Source organism: Lonchura striata, chromosome Z (genome assembly GCF_050655825.1).
Source record: "Lonchura striata isolate lonStrDom1 chromosome Z, ASM5065582v1, whole genome shotgun sequence".
Classification (NCBI taxonomy): Eukaryota; Metazoa; Chordata; class Aves; order Passeriformes; family Estrildidae; genus Lonchura; species Lonchura striata.
In genome coordinates, this window is record NC_140740.1 from 422979 (window position 1) to 442752 (window position 19774).

A 19774-nucleotide genomic window follows, 5' to 3' on the forward strand; every position below is an offset into this window, starting at 1 on the left:
AGGTCAGAGTGTGGGCCTGGCTCTCACACAGCACATGGCCACATAGAAAAGGTCCCTTTTAATGCTTAAAAGAAAAGCAGTTTAATCATTGTGAGGAACTATACCTTCAGGGTATCATTTCAAAAATACAGGCAGAGATTAGCAGGGATTTGTGAGATTGTGTTTATTCCCAATTTAAGTGCTTTCCATAAATTAATTATAAAAGCAAGCCCAAACCAGTCAGAAGTACACTGGGAAATTCTCAGAGTGCTCGTCATTTTCATGCACTAATATTCATGCCATCTGCCTGCCTTTTTCCTGCAGTTTGTCTGAACACTCAGTGGTTATCCCGTCCTGCTTTCCTTGGCCGTGCCCTGTCCCCCTCCCTGCTGCCCCAAGTGCTGCCCCAAGTATCTCCCTGAGAGCCTTACAAGGAGGAAGTTGGGTTTGGCAAGTGGAAAGTTGTCACCCTGCAGGCACAGGCTGTGGGTTCATTCCCATTTACAGGATTCATTCCCATTTACAGGATTCACCAGAGCTCCTGGACAAGCCGTCACCCCACAGGCTGCATGGGGCACTAAGGTTGACATGGCCACTGTGAATTCACTCCAGGCAGAGCTTTGACCTTCTTTTAAAGGCCTCTTTTAAGAGAGAATTAAAATATCTCTCCTAGAACAGCCCCATTTCAGTTGCTCCCAGGTACAAAATCCCAGCTATGCCTTAAGGAGGATTAAAGAAACCAATGTGATTGAATCCCCAGTGGGAACAGTGGTTCTTCCTGTCTACAGGAAACCTCTGAAAATGCTTTAAATAAACATTGTAGAGCAGGCTGACAGCCCAAGAGCCTCCTGGGCCAGAGTGTGGGGGGATTTCACCTGGCTGACGGGATCCTGAGCACTGCAGGGACACGGGGTCCAGCAGGGACACGGCACAGTGGGGATGGGGGCACAGCAAGAGGAGAGGGGCACAGGGATGTGGGCACAGCAAGGGGCACAGGGACACAGGGATGTGGGCACAGCGAGGGGCAGCAGAACACAGGGATGTGGCACAGCGAGGGGAGAGGGGCACAGGGGCACAGGGATGTGGCACAGCAAGGCCAGCAGGAAGCCCCAGCTGGGACAGGGTGGGGAGAGGAGGCTCCTGGGCTCTGGGGCCCGGCTGCTCTGCGTCCCGCTGCCCAGTTTGCGATGGGTGCTGGGACCGGTGGGGTGGCAGCACCGCCCCCGCCCTGCCGGGGCAGTCCCTGTGGCACGCAGTGGGACCGGGGGCTCTGCCAGCCTCCTGGCACGGAGGGGAAGCCTGCCAGGGAGCGGGGCCGAGCCGGGACAGCTGAGGGTGAGGCACGGCCAGGGCTGGAGGGGAGGCCACGCTGGGATGCGCTGGGCGCTGCCCGTCTGGCTGGGCTCGGAGCAGCCCCGCAGCTGCTGCTTTGTCAGGAGCAAAGGGCAGGGGCACGCTGCCCTGCCCGGCTGCGCTCCTGCCGCCTCTCGCCAGGAGCCCGGCTGCAGCAGGGACACACTCCTGCGTTGGGGTGCGAGGGTGCTGCAGGAGCAGCGGCACACCCAGCCCCGCCCCGGGGTGGGCACGGCTGGAGGCTGGTGGGGGACACCCACCCTGCCGGGGTGACGGCACACGGAGCCTCGGCACGGCCCGGGCGGGGTGCTGCTGCGGCCAGCAGCGCACGGGACACGGGGACACACAGCGACCTGGGGACACGGGGACATGGGGACACACAGGGACACACGGGGACACGGGGACACACAGGGACACACGGGGACACGGGGACACGGGGACACACAGGGACATGGGGACACGGGGACATGGGGACACACAGGGACACACGGGGACACGGGGACACACAGGGACATGGGGACACGGGGACATGGGGACACACAGGGACATACGGGGACACGGGGACACACAGGGACACACGGGGACACGGGGACACGGGGACACACAGGGACATGGGGACACGGGGACATGGGGACACACAGGGACACACGGGGACACGGGGACACACAGGGACATGGGGACATAAAGGGACACGGGGACACGGGGACACATGGGGACATGGGGACATAAAGGGACACGGGCACACGGAGCCACGGCACGGCCCGGGCGGGATGATCCTGCTGCCAGCAGCACACGGGAACACGGGTAACAAAGGGACACCCATAGACACACGGGACACGGGGACACAAAGGGACACACGGGGACAAGGGGACACACGGGGACATGGGGACACAAAGGGACACAGGGACACGAGGACACACAGGGACACACGGGGACAGACAGGGACACGGGGACACACGGGCACATGGGGACAGACGGGAACACACGGGGACACACGGGGACACCTGTCCTCGCACACCCCATGGCAGGACAGGCTCCCCGTTGTGAAAATGCGCATTTTATGATTGGCTTTTTGCAAGTGTTACAATGAATATTACATGTGTGATGTTAGAAAGTTATGCTGTATTAATTCTCTTAAGTAGTGTGTTAAATACAGTTTTAGGTTATAACACAATGTTAAAATAGAAACTCTACAATGTAATATATTTTTTACTAGCTCAAGCAAGAGATGAGATAATCAAGAAACTCTTCACGCAGAGGTGTCAGTGACTTGGGGCCCATGAAGAGTTACAGCCTCCTTATGAGGAAAAACAAATATTCTTCCACCTTTTTTCCATCTTTGTGGAACCATCAAGATTAAGGGGAAGTTGACAAAAACCAGAAAAGTTCTTAATTTGCAAGGAATTTATGCATCATGTATGAGATATATGAATATGCAACAGGCTGCTGTTTTTAAGACTATTCCTTTGTTCACAAGGCATGCTTTTCATGACTCAGTGTCTGAGAGCATCGACGTCCATAATTCTTTGCTTTTTATTGTCTTCCAATTGTCCTAACTCTAAATTTTATTACTCTAATTGTATTACTCTAATTGTATTACTATTTTTATAACCATTTTATTATTATTAAACTTTTAAAATTTTAAAAACCAAGTGATTGGTGTTTTTCACACCCCTTAATCAGGTGGGTCCTGGCAAACGGGCTCTGGACAACAAACTGGGCACCCAACCTCTGTCACTGCCCTCCCGAGAGCCACAGCTCCTCCTCAGAGCCCAGAGAGGTGGGACGGGACGGGACGGGACGGGACGGGACGGGACGGGACGGGACGGGACGGGACGGGACGGGACGGGATGCAGATGGGGATGGGGATGGGGGTGGGGATGGGGGTGGGGATGGGTCTCTCTGGCAGAGACCCAGTAATTCTCTGGCTTTTTGCAAGGGGCTGCCACAGCTGCAGGCTCCTGTGGCCTCTGGAGAGCTGCCCTCTGTGCCTCGGGGGCCGGTGTTTCCCTGCAGAGAGGGAGGCTGGTGGTTTCTTCTGCCCCGCCCTGACACCAAACTGCAGCGGCACCAGAGGGTGGCATCCCCAGCTCTGCCGCTGTCCTTCCACCAGGCAGCAGGAGGGGTGTACGGGTGCGTGGAGGTGTGGCAGCCCTCACCTGGGTGTCAGGGAGGTGTGGGAGTGTCGTGGGTGTCCCACCACCTGCCCCTCTGCCTCTCTTCCAGCCCTCTTGGAAAGGTTTTCAGTTTTCCACAGGTGGACAGTCAGGTCTGCCTGCAACAAACCACAGGGTGCAAACAGAATTGGGCATTTACCTTTGTGTGGGTTTTATCCAGAAACCCCAAAACGGGCAACAAGGGATGTTATCCAGAGCCAGGGTGACCCCTGAGAGATGCAGAGCAGGAGCACAGCACCACGGCCTCCCCTGCAAGGGCGCCCAGGGAGGGCTGGGGGCTCCACACCTGAAGACCATTTACAGGTGCTTTTAATGGGTAAAACCACGTTGTGGCCAGAAATGAGCACTTTGCTTTGTAAATAGACCCTCTCTGGGGGTCCCTGGGTCTCTGGTGCTGCTGGGAGCACTGGCCCAGAGCTTGGAGGTTGCTGAAGTGTCTGGGGGTGACTCCACCACATCCACCAGGACCAGGAATCGGGAGTGGAAAACGCCAGCAGGATGAGCCTGGAGGAGTCACACTGGAGAGCAGGTACTCCCGACACTAATCCACTGATCAGGGAGACAGACAAGGTGTCAGCTCGCATGATACCCAGCTCGGCAGCATAAAACAAACTTTCAAGCAATTATTTAAAAATAAAACCAATTCTGCTGGCATAATCTGACAGCATGCTGATGGTACATCATGAGAGAGGGAAATCCCACCTGGAGCAGCAGAACGAATTCCACATGGAGCAACATCCTGGTGTATGTACCTCAAACTCCATGTCCCTCTGCCCACACATGTGCTGTCTTTACGTGTCTGCCTCTGTGCTCATTCCAAGAGACAGCACAGCTCTATTAGCTACCGAGATCACCGTTCCCTCGGGCTGCCCTGCCCTGTACCTGCAGCCTCCGAACATGCTCGAATCAGGCCTGCAGGCAATTTAAATCTGAGCTAATTGATGAGCAGTCTCACGGCAGAGTGAGAGGAGGCAGTTGCCCATCCGCAGTCTCAGGGATGCCCCAAAGCTGCCACCAGAGCAGTGGGGGGGAATTCACACCAGAGGAGCTCCCGACTTTGTATGTGTGAGAATGTCCACACCTGTACGTGCAGCTGGGTACTGGTGTGTGCACACAGAGTTGTCTGTGTGTGTGGCAGGCATGTGCACAGATGCATGCCAGTGGCTGTCACAGCACCAGCGGGTCCATCGGGCTGCACAAGACCTCCGACACCACGGACCCCGCCTTGTCCCCAGCCCAGAGCTCCGAGTGCACCTCCGGAATTGCTGGGACACCTGCAGGGATGGGCACTCCAACCCTCCCTGGGCACCTCCAGGCTGAGCTCCCTTTCCATGGGGAAATTCCTGCTGGTTCCACCCTGAGCTGCCCTGGGGCCGTTCCCTCTGCTCCTGTCCCTGTTCCTGGAGCAGAGCCCGACCCCCCGGCTGTCCCCTCCTGGCAGGAGCTGTGCAGAGCTCCAGGTTGCCCTGGGCTCCTTTTCCAGGGCAGGGCTGTCCCCACGCCCGTGGATGGCCACACCGCCCGCCCAGCTGCGGGGGCCGAACGCAGGCGGGCCCGGGGCGGAGCGGCCCCGGCGCGGCGGGCGGGGGCTCCGGTGCGCCCGGACAGCGCGGGGCGGTCCCGGTGCGCCCGGACAGCGCGGGGCGGTCCCGGTGCGCCCGGAAGGTTCGGGGCGGTCCCGGTTGTTCGGGGCGGTCCCGGTTGTTCGGGGCGGTCCCGGTGCGCCCGGACAGCTCGGGGCGGTCCCGGTTGTTCGGGGCGGTCCCGGTGCGCCCGGACAGCTCGGGGCGGTCCCGGCGTGCCCGGAAGGTTCGGGGCGGTCCCGGTTGTTCGGGGCGGTCCCGGCTGTTCGGGGCGGTCCCGGCTGTTCGGGGCGGTCCCGGCTGCTCTGCCCGCGCCGTTGCGGCCGCCCGGGGCTGTCCGGCCATGGCGGTGTTCGTGACGCGGCGGATCCCGGCCGAGGGGCTGCGGCTGCTGTCCCAGGCCAGCGGGTGAGCGGGGACAGCGCCGGTGGCGGTCGGTGACGGCGCCGCCGCGGGGCCCGGAGCCGCTCCCGGTGCGGGGCCCGGTGCTGGTATCACTGCCAGGCTCGGAGCCCGTGCAGGTGTCGGTCCCGGACGACGGCGGCCCCGGTGCGGGTGCCGGTCTCGGTCCCGGTGCCGGTCGGTGCGGGCGCCGGTCCCGGTGCCGGTGTCGGCCGGTGACAGTCGGCGCCGGCGCTGGTCCCGTTACCGGTTCTGGTCCCGGTCCCAGCGCCGTGAGTGACGGAACCGGTGCCGGTCGGTGCCGGTCCCGGTCCCGGTGCCGTTGGTTACGGAGCCGGTCCCGGTGCCGGTGCCGTGGGTGACGGAGCCGGTCCCGGTGCCTGTGCCGGTCCCGGTGCCGTGCCGGTGGTGACGGAGCCGGTCCCGGTGCCGGTCCCAGTGCCTTGGGTGATGGAGCCGGTGCCTGTGCCGGTCCCGGTGCCGGTGCCGGTCCCTGTGCAGTGGGTGACGGAGCCGGAGCCTGTGCCGGTCCCGGTCCCAGTCCCGGTGCCGTGCCAGTGGTGACGGAGCCGGTGCCAGTCGGTGTCGGTCCCGGTGCCTGTGCCGGTCCTGGTCCCAGTCCCGGTGCCTTGGGTGACGGAGCCGGTGCCGGTGCCGGTCCCGGTCCCAGTCCCGGTGCCTTGGGTGCCGGTGCCGGTCCCGGTCCCGGTCCCGGTGCCGGGCCCGTGGTGACGGAGCCGTGCCGCAGGTGCCGCGTGCAGCAGTGGGACTCGGACGAGCCGGTGCCGCGGGCCGAGCTGCTGGCCGGCGTGGCGGGGACGCGCGGGCTGCTCTGCCTGCTCTCGGACCGCATCGACCGCGAGGTGCTGGACGCGGCCGGTGCGTGCGGGGCCCCGCTCCCCCGGCGCTGCCCCGGGCCCGGGACAGCCACGGCAGCGCCCGGCGTGTCTTACAGGGCCCGGCCTGAAGGTCATCAGCACGCTGTCCGTGGGCTTTGACCACCTCGCGCTGGACGAGATCAAGAAGCGGTAGCGCTGCCCCGCTCCTGCCCTGCTCCGACACCTCCTGCCCCGACCCTCACCTGCTCCGACACCTCCTGCCCCCCTCCTGCCCTGCTCCGACACCTCCTGCCCAGCTCCGACACCTCTTGCCTCCTCCTGCCCTGCTCCGACACCTCCTGCCCCGACCCTCACCTGCTCCGACACCTCCTGCCCTGCTCCAACACCTCCTGCCTCCTCCTGCCCTGCTCTGACCCCCGTGCTCCGTTCCCTCCCCCTGCTCTGACCCCCTGCACTGTGCCCCTGGTTCTGGATCCCTTCCCCTTCCCCACATCCCACTGGTCCCCCAGGTGGGCTTTCCCAGAGCCCGGGGCCGGTGGGGTCAGCTGCCCACACCCCTCCACTGCTGGATCATGGCTGGGGTCACCCCAACCACACCAGGGCTGGAGGAGCCTGTGGGGCTGGGCAAAGTCTGCCCAGGGAAAGGGAGTGCCAGGAGGGCTGGGGGCTGCAGGATGACCCCGGAGTTCCAGGAGGGCTGGGGGCTGCAGGATGACCTGGCTGCCTGGGGACAGTGCTGGCAGCCAGCCCGGGCAGGGCAGCACCCAGAGCCCGCTGTGCTGCAGGGGGATCCGGGTGGGGTACACCCCCGACGTGCTGACCGACGCCACGGCCGAGCTGTCGGTGGCCCTGCTGCTGTCCGCCTGCCGCCGCCTGCCCGAGGCCGCCGAGCAGGTCAAGAGGTGAGTGCCCGCTCGGGGTCCTGCCAGGGTGACGAGGGGCCAGGCCAGGGTTCTGTGGGGCTCACACCGAGCACCTGGCGTGCGGCTGGGCTCTGAACGGCTTTCCATGACCCCATCCCTGTCCTGTTCTCTCTGCCAGTGGTGGCTGGACAACCTGGAAGCCCCTGTGGATGTGTGGGTATGGCCTGTCTGACAGCACTGTGGGCATCATCGGGCTGGGCAGGATCGGTGAGTGCAGCTCAGAGGCACTGCCTGCAGCAGTGCCAGGGTGAGCTCGGAGCCCCACCTTCAGCCTGGGCTGCTGGAGGGTGCCCCTGCTGGGGTGGGAGGGTTGGAGTAAGATGGCCTTTGCAGTCCTTCCCAGGCCAGACTGCTCTGGGACTCTGGCTCAGCCCGGGTGGTGGCCTGTGCTCACCAGGGACACAGCAAGGGGAGCCTGCAGAGCCTCTCCCAGCAGCTGCAGTGGCTTGCCATCCTCAGCCTTAAAGCCTCGGGTGTTCATGTGCTTCCACCGACCCCCGCCAGGCCCTGCAGCAGTCTCTGTCTCCTCCCACTCCTCGGTTGCACAAATGGGTGCCAAAGTCCATGGATGCTCGGCACGGTCCAGCTGTGGACTTTGCCAGCAGGCAGCCGGTCCTGCCCTCGCTGCCAGGGCAGCCCCGGGGCAGTGTCCGCAGCAGAGCGGCTCCACCAGCCAGGCAGGGCTGCTCCCACTGCAGCAGCCCTTCAGCAGCTTCAGGCGCTGCTGCCCGCTCTGCCGTGCAGCCACAGCAGCGACACCCTCCTGGCTCTTTCCTAGGACAGGCAGTGGCCCGGCGCCTGAAGCCCTTTGGGGTCAGCAAGTTCCTCTACACTGGCAACAGCCCCAAGCCAGAGAGTGCGGCCGAGTTCGGGGCTGAGTTTGGTAAGGACGGCCCCAGGGCAGTGGTGTCTCATCAGCCAGGAGCACCGCTGGGAGAGCTCCAGGGGCTGTCTGTCACCTGTGGGGCAGGAGTGGAGTAGGGCAGGAGTGGGGGTCTGAGGGGCTCCGGGCAGAGCCCGTGTGAGGGGCAGCAAGGAGGGACTGCCGTGTCCCAGACATGCCTACCGTGGGGGTTCTGGGGGGACCCTGCCTCTTCCGAGCCAGCTGAGGGCTGGGCACGCAGGGGTCTGTCAGAGCACTGTGAGAACTGTGAGACCTCCAGGCTGCAGCTCCTGCTGCTGTTCCCCTTCCCTGTGTCCCTGCGTTGGTGATCTTCTGTCAGCAGCAAACAGGAGCAAAATGTGACAGCTGCCCTGGGAGGAGGGAGGGTTCTGTGGGCTGTCCCCAGGGGCTGCGGACACCAGGGTGTCCTGCTGGGGGACAGCAGGGGCTGCAGCCGGCCTGGAGCCCTGGTGAGGGCGGCTGGCTGCAGTGCCGTGTGTCCCTGTCCTCCCTCAGTCCCGCTGACCAGGCTGGCCGAGGAGTCGGACTTCGTGGTGGTCACCTGTGCCCTGACGCCAGCTACCCAGGGCCTGTGCAACAAGGACTTCTTCGGCAGGATGAAGAAAACCTCTGTGTTCGTCAACACGAGCAGGTAGAGGCAGGGCAGAGCTGTGCCTGGAGAGGGGCTGTGGCCCTTCCACAGCTGTGGGGGGATCTGCTGGGCTGAGAGTCCAGGCAGCACAGGCAGCCTTCAAGGCTGCAGCCACTGGAGCGTTTGGCAAGGCCCCTGGGAGGGAGCCAAAGGCGAGATAAATCACTTGGGAGCACTCAGCTGCTCCCCTTTTCGGGGCAGCTGGAGCAGGGCAGCTCAGTGCTGGGGGGTCAGGCGGCTGCAGAGGCTCTGCCCTGTGCTGGCAGTCCTGGGGATGTCACGCTGGCGTTGGCAGGGGGGCCGTGGTGAACCAGGAGGACCTGTACGAGGCGCTGGCCCAGGGGCGGATCGCCGCCGCCGGCCTGGACGTCACCACGCCGGAGCCGCTGCCCACGGACCACCCGCTGCTGTCCCTCAGGAACTGCGGTGAGTGCTGAGCCGGCACCCCTCCTGCCTGCCGCCCGGGGACACGGGTGACACGGACCCACTGCTCCGCCGTGGCAGCACCGGCAGGCAGGACAGCAGGCAGCTGTATTTAGCTGGGCTACTGCACAGTGCAGGGCGCCGCTGTGGGGTAAAAACTCGTCACTGTGATGCCAAACAGGTGTGGGAGCTGTTTGAATTTTCCAGAAAGCCACTGAGATAATCTTTGTGATGGCTCCTCACTCAATGTGTGAAATTCGTGGATGATCTGGTATCAGCAGGTGCACGAAAGAGAAGCCCTTTCACAGCTCAGGCCCTGTCCAGCTCGGGTGTTTGAGGGCTCCTGGGCACGTACTGGGATGGAAAAGCTCCCCAGGGACTGAAGTGGGCTGCTGAGCTGGCCTGGAGGAGTCCTGGTCCCGTGGGCGTGGGCAGCCTGTTAGCTGGGCAGTGCCAGGCTCTGGGCAGGTGAGAACGGGGCAGGCACAGGCCCAGCACTGATACCTCTCTTCTCTGGAGGAGGATGATGCAGGTGAGGAAGGATGGCTAGGAAGGAGCTTGCTTGGCCCTCACAGGATGTCCTCCCTCCATGGGGAGAGGGTTTCTGGGGTAGGAAACATTCCAAAAAGAAACCATAGGGACCTCCATGAAAATTTGGAACTGCCCATGACTGGCTCTGAGACACAAACCTGTAGCTGCTGTTCTGTTTTGCTAAAACTCTTTTTTTGTTTGTTTGCATTGTTTCTCACAGTAGACAGTGTAAGGAGTAGCTAGAGCAGAGACTTCCTAGAAATATTTGTAGGACTTGGAGATTTAAGAGCTCTGAAACAAGACCAGGCAGGACATAATTCCTACAGGTGTATTCTTTGAACACATTACTTATAACAGCAATATGAGATACTCATTAGTACACAAATAACACCTACCTGGATGCCGTGCCCCCGACAGCCCCAGCAGGGCTGCTGGGCAGGGTGAGGCTGAGCAGCGTCCCTCCTGTCCCTGCAGTGATCCTGCCACACATCGGGAGCGCCACGTACGCCACGAGGAGCACCATGGCCGTGCTGGCAGCCAAGAACCTGCTGGCCGGGCTGCGAGGGGAGCCCATGCCCCACGAGCTGCAGCTCTGAGGGCCAGGCTGGGACGGCCAGGCCCTGCTCCAGGATGTCCTGCTCCAGGATGTCCTGCTCCAGGATGTTCTACTCATCGATGCCCTGCTCCAGCAGCGCCGTGGGACGCCAGCCTGTATCCCCTGCCCTGGGGTGGCCTGGAGCACCACAGGGTGCCATTAAAGAGTAGCAGCAAGGTGTGGTGCTGATGTTATTTGAGACCAGGGCATGTGGTGGGGCTCGCTGCAGGTGCCAGCAGGCCCTGGGGAGGGGCTGCCCCGGGCTGGAGAATGCTTACCATGCTGGAAGTGCCGTAAGGGAGCTGCTGCAGCAGCATCTGGCCTCCACACCTGGCTGCTGGTCACCGTGAGAGGCCAGGAGTGCCTTCCCTGGGCTTGTAGCCAGGAAGGGAGGAGAGGTAATGGCTTTGTCCATGCAGGCTGCTGCTGCCACAGGAGCTGCTGCCAGCCCACACATCGAGTGGTCCCATGGAATCAGTGGCACTGCGTAATCCTCTGCTTGAGGGGTCTAAAGAAAAGCACAAAACAGGCTTGTGCAGCTCCCCAGGAACCTCCAGCTCTGCCTTTGTATCCCTGACCAATCCCAGGCACGGCTCCAGAGTGGATGGCAAATTGGGAGGATGGCAAAATCCACTGGGATGAACAGAGTGGATGGCAGAATTCAGTGGGAGGATGTGGATGGCAAAATCCACTGGGAGGTTCTGCTACCCCTTTGTAGGCTCTGGCTGCAGCTGCGCTCATGTTTCTCAGATGTGCAGTGACATTTGTTGGTGCAGAGGAGAGCCTGAGAAGGGCCTGAGCCTCCAGCTGCCAGGAGAGCCTGAGGCGCACATCTCGAGGGCTTTGGGGATTCATGTGCCCTGCAGCCACTGTCTCACTTCCAAAAATGGGGGCTGGAACCTGAGCCCACCTCTCCGTGCCACTGATCAGTCATGGAATGGCTTGGGTTGGAAGGGACCTTATGGATCATCTCATTCCACCCCACCTGCCACGGGCAGGGACACCTTCCACTATCCCAGACTGGTGCAGCCCTGTCCAGCCTGGCCTTGGACGCTTCTGGGGTGTGGCTGGCCGCAGCTCCAACGAGCCTGGGGTCCAGCTGGCCCGTCCTGCAGGACGGGGGTGGGTCTGCCCTGGGGCAGGCACTGGCCCCTTGGCCACTTGCCATGGCCCCTTCCATCACGGATGACTGTGTGGCAGACAGGACAGCCCTGTCCCAGCCAGCCACAGCCGTGGGCTGCCCACCCAGCCACCCCACAGGTGTCCCCAGGGTGTGACCTGGAGGTCCCTCACCCATCTCAAACCAGCTCCGAGCACTCCCAGTCCTCATGCCAGGGAACACGCTGCAGAGCACACCTGGACTCGGGCTCCTATTGAGCTGTGGCTCTCCCTCAGACATCCTCCTCCTCCTTCTCCTCCTCTTTCTCCCAGTCCTACCACAGCACTCTGTGCTGTCCAGGCCCACAGAGGACAGAGCAGCTCCTGAGCCATGTCCAGGTTGGACAGTGGTGCCACTGGATGGGTTTGTAGAGGTTTTCCCCCCAGGACAAGCTCCACTGCCCCGCAGCCACCGTGCCCTGCCCCTGGCAGGGGACAGCCAGGAGCACACAGTGGGCAGAAGGAATTGTCCTGGGCTGAGCATCTGGCAGCACCAAAACCCTGGCGTGGGGAGGGAGGCAGAGCCCAGCACACAGCTGTAACACAGCTGGAGCTCACCCAGCACACTCCTGTCCCCTGCTGTCCCTTGTGCCAGATTCTGCTGGGGTCTCCTGGCTGCTCAAAAGCACTCTCTGGTAGCAGCAACAGCTGTGGAAGCTGCCCTGCATCACAGGAGGAACTCTGACACATTTGTCAATAGCTTTTGATTCACAGGCATGGTTGGTTGCCTTGTGCTGGCCTGTCAGACACAGTTCTGGAGGTTTGTAATCTGAACTGAGAAGGGAAGACTTGGTGCTGGGGAGAAGGGAGTGTGCTCTGGGCAGCCCAGCTGGCTGGGGAGTTTCCAAACAAGCCAGTGGAAATGAGGATTGCCTTGGCCGTGAAAACCAGGGCGAGTCCAGCGGGGGAGCTCACTGCTCTCCAAGATTCCTCAGTGCTGACACTGACGATGGTGGTGCTGCTGGAGCTCTGTGACACTGGAGGATGGTGACCAAGTGTCCGAGAGGTTCCTGGTGATGTCAGGGACTGCCCTGGTGCCTGAGCAGGTGTGTCAGAGTCCCAGCTGCATTAGGAAATGGACACCAGCTGGTGAATCAGCTGCCAAAAGGACTGGAGCACTGGGCTCCACTGTCCACCCCAGAAATCCTTCGAGGCAAGCACCTCCTGCACCTGTGGCATTTTCCCATGAGGAATTCAGAGAGCAGCAGTGACCACGGATCATGACTTTCACAGGTGCTGTGTAAATATTATTTCATTAACAAAAGCAATACAAAGAACTCTACCAGGGACAAAATTATTTTTGACAAAGGTCAGGTTTTTACGACACCTCGTGCAGTCACGATTTCTCCTGTACAGGCTGGTGTGCAAAGCAGTGAAGCAGTGAAGCCAGGCAGACACAGGACACAGAAACGCAGGGTTTATTTGCAGGTGTTTAGGAACAGACCCCGAGAGCCCCGAGCGAGATCCCCATGCGAGGTTTGCCTCTGGGCGCGGCGCAGGGCGCCAGCTCTGCAGAGCTCTGCAGGCTGCAGGGCGGCCGCGGCAGCTCAGGCCCCGGGTGCTCACTCCTGCTGTTCCCAGAATTTATTGCTTCGTTCAGGAAGACTCAGAAAGCTGCAAGGCAGCTGCGGGCCCCAGGCCTCACATAACCGACAATGGAATTTAGAGCTGCCGCTTCCAAGAACGCTCCCAGCTTTTTCACAAAGAAAGAACACAGGAGTCCTCCTGCACTGATATTCCACAATCAAATTTTTATAAAACACTGCAGAAGTTCAGTTCAGTGTTTATCTGCTCGTAATTGTTCCTAGTTAGTCTCATTGCGCAGAGATGCTTTATTCCAAAACATTGTAACAATTCAAAAATGTGGATGTGCTACAGGAAACAGAAAATGAAAAAAACCAAGCCTTGTTGTTAAAAAGCAAAACACCAGAAATGCGATGAAGATGAAGCAGTGTTACTTAACAAAGCAACAAAAGAAAATATTAAAGTATAAAATACTGCATTTTATTGATGTTTGGGAGACTGTTTATGCAGCTCAATGCTGTTAGTCCCCAATACTGAAATTATTTATAACAAAACACAGCATATCCCACTGCTTTAAAAAAAGTGTTATTTTAATGCTTTAAAAAAATCAAGAGCCAGAAATATGACCATTAAGTAAATCCTATAACCAAATATTAATATTTTAAAGTAATTAATCCAACCATCTCCTGTGTTTCTGCATTCCTCAGATGGTCAAGGTGCAAACAACACACTGATAGGGCAGGTGCAGGGAATCCTGTCTCACCTGAGCAGAAGGACACACTGCAGCCTGGACCCAGCCCCTGCTCGGCTGAGCAGCATTTACCATCAGCAGAAATGCCCTGAAAGTTTATTTTAAAACTTCAGAATGCTGAGCACGGTTCGTGTGCACCTTTGGCAAGGAAGAAAGGAGACTGCAGGCAGTGTTAAGTGATGGTGGCACCAAAGAAGGGGAAATTAAAAAGAGATTTACATGATTCACATGGAAAACAACAAATTTCTGCTGCGTGCGTATGATGCTTTTTTTTTAAATTAAATTTACACTAGCTTTTTTAAATGTAAGGAGAAAAGTACTTCAGTGGATTTGACAAGGACATTTTACAGAATGTGAGCCAGCTGTGCCCTGGCACACCCTGGGGGTGTCAGCAGCCGGGTGAGGGAGGGATTGTCCTGCTCAGCTCTGCTCTGCTCTGCTCTGGGGCAGCCTCAGACATTAGGCTGTTACTGTCCAAAGGAGGCCATGGGGCTGCTGAGGGTCTGGAGAGGAAGCTTTTCGAGGAGCAGCTGAGGGCACTTGGTTTGTTCAGCCTGGAGGAGAGACACCGAGGTTAGACCTCGCCAGGGTCTCCAGCATCCTCCTGAGAGGCAGCAGAAGGGCAGGAACAGATCTCCCCACTCTTGTGAGCAGTGACAGGATGTGAGAAAACAGCTGCAGCTGAATCAGGGGAGGTTTAGGTTGGCTACCAGGAGAGGGTTTCCACACAGAGGATGGTCTGGCACTGAACAAGCTCCCCGGGGACAGGGTCACAGGCCCAAGGCTGCCTGAGGTGAAGAAGTGTCAGGCACAAGATGGGATTGTTGGGATATCCCCTGCAAGGCCAGGAGCTGGACACAGTGATCCTGAGGGGTCCCTGCCAAGTGAGCATACTCTGTGATTCTGTGCAACACGGCAAAGGGGGATTGCTCCTGACCCAAGGACAGATCCACAGCTGCAGAGGGAAGTCCCTCGGTGCGCAGGGCAGGAGATTGCAGCCTGGAGATAAGAGAAGAGACAACGTGCTCACACCGTAATGGGGAGCAGATGGACTCTGGGCATCTGGGAACAGCGAGAGGCTGCCTTCCGTGGCAAAAAAAGCCATCGAAAAGTCCCTCTCCTTCAAAACAACAGACAAAGACAAGCTCTGTTCAAACTTCTGCGTATATAGAATTGTGACATAGGAGATACAAACTGGTTAAAATACTGCTAGGAATAGCACAAACAAGAGACAGTACTTCACTTACCACTCAATACTCATTTCTACGGAAAAAAAAAAAAACAGCCAAATATCCAGATCTTGCTGTATTAAAGTTATATGTACACCTGGCAGTCCGAAAGTTATTTGTGTGGGATTTAATTTAAGCACCTTGATTACACAGTGTCCTTTACTACAAAACAGCCAAACATACATTCATAATCCTAGAACTATCGTCGTAAGTAGCATATTTTAAAGCATTATGTCAGACAGGTGCAGCCTAAGCTGTTTTCCTCTTTGAAAGGTAAGGGGTCTGCAGCTCCATCCTCAGGTAATGCAGCAACTCATGTTACAGTAATCATTTAAATGCTTCCACTGTTACAAAACGCTTTAGAGAGAAGACAAAAAGAAAGGAAAGCGCACGTCAGTTTCTTGTTCTCAAACCGTGCTATTTCAGGAGACCCCCGTGCTGTCGCCCCTCTGCCCTGCAAAGGGGCTCTTGGCCGTGGGGGTCGCATCCCCATCCCGCCGCGCGGCTCCCGGCGGCGACACCCGCGAGGTAGGTACCGGATATCCCCAATGGCAGAGCCAAGACTATGTTTGGCACCGTGGCACGCCGGTGTGCGCCCGCCCGCCTGCCTGCCGGGCTCACAGCAAACTGCTGGGCAGGTTGCTGCTCTGCCACCTAAGGCAGGTGGTCTTGGAGTGTTTGTAGAGGTGGCTGGACTGGCTGAAGCGCTTGCCGCACTTGAGGCAGGCGTAGGGCTTCTCCCCCGTGTGCACGCGGATGTGCTTCTTGCAGTCCGTCAGCGTCAGGAAGGTCTTGCAGCAGATCTTGCAGGCGTACTTGCGCGCACCCTCCACCACCAGCACGTTGTGCTCCGACAGGGCCTTCTTGCACTTGGACAGCACGTCAGCGGAGGCGCGCGTCAGCTGCGGCGGGCCTGGCTGCGACAGGTGCCCGCCCTCGAAGGAACTGCCGCCGTTCATCATCAGCTGTGACCCCGAGGAGCTCTCCTGCAGCTGCGAGCTCCGCACCGAGGTCACCACGGGCATCTTGGGGGCGATGCGGCGGTAGCCGGGGAAGCCACCGGCTCCGCCTCTCACAGAACCCATCATGGCCCGAGACAGCGAGTGCAGGCCCAGGCCCGAGCGTGGGAAATCCATGCCGAACTGCTCTGCCGCTCGGTAGCCGGAGCTCTGCACGCACGGCAGACCCATCACATCCTGCATGGGCCGCACGAAGTGGGAGTCTGTGGGCTCACTGAACGGGTTCTCCACGTGCGACACGGCGGCGGACGAGTGGCTGCCGGCGGGCCCCGACTCCGGGCTCATCAGGTAAGGGGCGTCACTGTCCATCCTGCAGTCGCTGGTGGTGTTGGGAATGTTGTCGTCGTTGCTTTGGCTGGCGCCAAAGCCACTTCCCCTGCTTTTATTCAGAAAGTTGGAAATGCTGAAAGAAGACTTGTGTTCCAGGTTGTTGGACACCTCCATGATGTGGATGTCCCCCACCCTGTCGGTGCTGGACTGCGGGTCCGAGAAGCTGCGGTCGCTGCTCTCGGGACTCAGCTCGATCTTCTCTGCGCTCACCACTCCTCCTTCCACCTCCACCGACTCGCTGCCCTCCGCCTGCGAGGTGACATCGCTCACCTCGTCCTGGGGCTCCGGGGAGCTCAGGGGCTCAGACTTCACCACCACCCTCATGTGCTCCTTCTCGTTCAGACTGACCTCGGGGTTTTCGCACGGGAAGTTGCTCTTCTCAGCAGCAGCCTCCTGGTCGTAGCTGGTCTCCACCTGCGTGGCCTGGGACGCCATAGACATCTGGGAGATGTTCCCCTCACCATTGTCCGACTGGCTGGGCACCTGGGCGTCCTCCTGAGCGCCGAAGGACTGGTCGAACATGATCGTGTTGTCCTCCTGGTTATCAGCAACCGCGTCGGCCTTGGAGTTGTCCACGATCTTGAGCGAGTCCGGAGAGAAGAAATCCTCCCGGGAGTGCACGCTGGGCTGCCCGCTCTCAGCGGCCACGTCGGCCACGGGCTCGTCCATGGCGGGGCGGACGCGCTGGCGGGCGCGCTCCTCGGAGGACTGCTTGCGCTTGTGCAGGCGGCGCATGGGGAAGGCGGCGCGCTGCTCCAGCCCGCCGCGCAGCGCCGCGCCCAGCGCGCCGGGCGGCTCCTCGGCGCCCTGCGAGGAGCCCAGCGCCGAGCTGACGATGCTGAGCCCCAGCTGCTGCAGCATGAAGGAGCGCTGCAGCCGCGCGCTCTGCTCCTGCGCGCGCTCGCTGGGCGGCGACAGCGGCAGCGTCCGCGTCGTCAGGTAGTGCTTGCAGGCCTTGACCACCGAGTTGAGGTGCAGGTGCGAGGCGGCCAGCAGCACGTCCATCACGTTGCTCTCGCCCAGCATCAGCGTGGACGTGTACATCATGTCGATGAGCGCGGCGAAGGCCTCGGCCGTCACCACCTCGCTGTCCAGCTGGATCATGTTCATGCTCTGGTCGCCCTCGGCCACGGTGAAGAGCGCGCGGAAGTGCGTGCTGCAGGCGGCCAGCACCGAGCGGTGCGCCTTGAAGTGCCGGTTGCCCACCACGATCACGCAGTCGCACAGCTGCCCGTGCAGCCGCTGGTAGTTCAGCTGCTGGAAGACCTGCTCAAAGTGCCCCGGGAAATCCATGGTCCTGCAAAAACACAAGAGAACCGCTATGTGGGCCGCCAGGCTGGCCGGGGAAGCAGCTCTGCTGCAAGCAGAGCATGGCTGAACTGGGATTGTGCAGCCTGCAGGGCGGCCTCACCACGGCCTTCCAGGCCTGAAGGGGCTACAAGACTATTCATGGGAGTCTGCAGTGAAGGAGAACAGGGACTGGGTTCAAACTGAAAAACAGCAGCACAAGATGGAACTGTTCCCTGGCAGGGTGGGCAGGCCCTGGCACAGCTGTGGCTGCCCCTGGATCCCTGGCAGTGCCCAGGCCAGGCTGGACACTGGGACTGGAGCAGCTGGGACAGTGGGAGGTGTCCCTGCCCTGGCTGGGGTGGAAGAAGACAAGGTGCCCTCCCAAGCCAAGCTGCTGTGTGATCCTACGGCTGAACTCCTGGCCGGGCTGCAGCCAACCTGGCAGCTAGGACAAGAGCTGACAGCTGACAGACAGACAGACAAACAGCCCTGAGTGTCCCACCAGCACATGGGCACAGCACCAAAGGCAGGTCGGGAGGACAAGAAGGAGCAGTGACAACACCACGAGCCTGAGCTCAGCACCAGCCACACACAGGCAGCTGTGCTGGAGCCCAGACTGCGTGGGTCTCCTCACACCCACACCTACTGTGAAACAGTCGCTGCTGGTTGGTGAAACTGATCGAAACGACCTGCTGTCCCTCTGACACACTGCTAGCACGCCTGGGCAACCTTCCCCAGAAAAACACGGCACTGCCCAGCCAGCCAAGCAGCCAGCAGCCGGGGCTGGCTTCTCCCCAGTCCTCACCGCCAAACATCAGACCTGTCCTGCAGATCAACCTCAGGACCACGGAGGTGACCCTCAGAGTATCTCCATTTCTCCCCGTGCCGTGTAAGGCTCGGTGAGCACTCCCCAGGCACACACACAGCAGTTCCTGAGCTCACATTATTCTGCAGCAGCACTGACGGGCACGGGACCCCAGCACAGCCAGAAGGAAAGAGCCCAACGCAGCCAGACCTGAAGGAAAGGGCCCAACACAGCCAGACCCCAGCACAGCCAGAAAGAAAGGGCACAATGCAGCCAGGGCCCAGCACAGCCAGAAGGAAAGGGCCCAACGCAGCCAGACCCCAGTGCAGCCTGAAGGAAAGGGCACAACACAGCCAGACCCCAGTGCAGCCAGAAGGAAAGAGCCCAACGCAGCCAGACCCCAGTGCAGCCAGAAGGAAAGGGCACAATGCAGCCAGAGCCCAGCACAGCCTGAAGGAAAGGGCACGATGCAGCCAGAGCCCAGCACAGCCAGAAGGGCCCAACACAGCCAGACCCCAGAGCAGCCTGAAGGAAAGAGCACAACACAGCCAGACCCCAGTGCAGCCTGAAAGAAAGGGCACACGGCCGGGATCACACTTTGAGGAGGGTGCACAGCAAGGTCCGTCCTCAAACACGGAGCTGTTTGCTGCTCTCTGCTCCCTGCCACCGCTGCCGGTGCTGGCCGGGGGCTCTCCCCGGAATCCCAGCGTGTCCTCGGAGGGAGTCACAACGGCAGATCGTTCACCTGGCATCACCTGCACTGTTCAGCACGGGAAAATGAAGTGATTTAGAGCCTCTGAGAGTCCGGAACGTCACCCGACCTGCGATGACTGGGTTCTCCTGCCGGGAGCTGCTCTTCCCGAGACACTGCCCCATTCCCCCGTTTTCTCCCCGTTATTTCCCCGTTTTTTCCTTACGCACCACCGGGACCAGCCAGCATGCGTGCCCCTCCCAGAGGAGCACCTGCCCCGCCGCGCTGCACCAGCAGCGGGGACCGCGCAGCGGGCACTGCGCTCCGTGCCGCGCACGGCCGCACCGGGGACACCGGAGAGCCACGGTGTCGCCCGGCGCTGGGCTCCGCGGTGTCCGCCCCCCGCCGCCGCGCTCACCTGCGGTGTCCGTGCGGGAAGGGCGGTGTGGGACGGGCGGTGCGAGGCTCGGGATCGGGACCGGGATCGGGATCGGGCCTGGGCTCGGCCCCGGCCCCGCTCCCGCCCCGCCGCGCCGACACCCTACGTCACTTCCGGCTGCGGGCGGCGCGCGCCGCGCCGGCAGCCAACCGGCGGCCCCGTTACTTCCAGGTGGCGGTGGAGCCTCACCTCACCCAA

General features: G+C 60.5%; 2 protein-coding genes across 6 annotated transcripts; one reads left to right on the forward strand and one right to left on the reverse strand.

The window, feature by feature from the left end:
• The first annotated feature begins 5371 nt into the window (after window positions 1-5371).
• Window positions 5372-10516, forward strand: GRHPR (glyoxylate and hydroxypyruvate reductase). The gene is made up of 9 exons (XM_021551848.4): window positions 5372-5500; window positions 6243-6373; window positions 6450-6522; window positions 7119-7235; window positions 7375-7463; window positions 8035-8139; window positions 8656-8791; window positions 9087-9217; window positions 10220-10516. Exons 1-9 carry the CDS (start codon window positions 5436-5438, stop codon window positions 10339-10341), a joined length of 969 nt encoding a protein of 322 aa, XP_021407523.1. The 5' UTR covers window positions 5372-5435; the 3' UTR covers window positions 10342-10516.
• A 2384-nt stretch (window positions 10517-12900) lies between these two features.
• Window positions 12901-19672, reverse strand: ZBTB5 (zinc finger and BTB domain containing 5). Of its 5 annotated transcripts, XM_085567828.1 has the most exons (4): window positions 18937-19029; window positions 18853-18896; window positions 18584-18623; window positions 12901-17648 (listed from the first exon to the last, which is right to left on the reverse strand). In XM_085567828.1, coding segments are annotated over exons 3-4 (2031 nt in total). In that variant the 5' UTR covers window positions 18586-18623; window positions 18853-18896; window positions 18937-19029; the 3' UTR covers window positions 12901-15619. The 5 variants fall into 5 exon arrangements, 4 of the variants coding, with proteins under 4 accessions (XP_085423954.1, XP_021407477.2, XP_085423952.1 ...); XR_014951621.1 differs by lacking the exons at window positions 18584-18623; window positions 18853-18896; window positions 18937-19029 and adding an exon at window positions 19044-19508 and having other exon boundaries at window positions 12901-13370; window positions 13786-17648; XM_021551802.3 differs by lacking the exons at window positions 18584-18623; window positions 18853-18896; window positions 18937-19029 and adding an exon at window positions 19556-19672.
• Window positions 19673-19774: the final 102 nt, after the last annotated feature.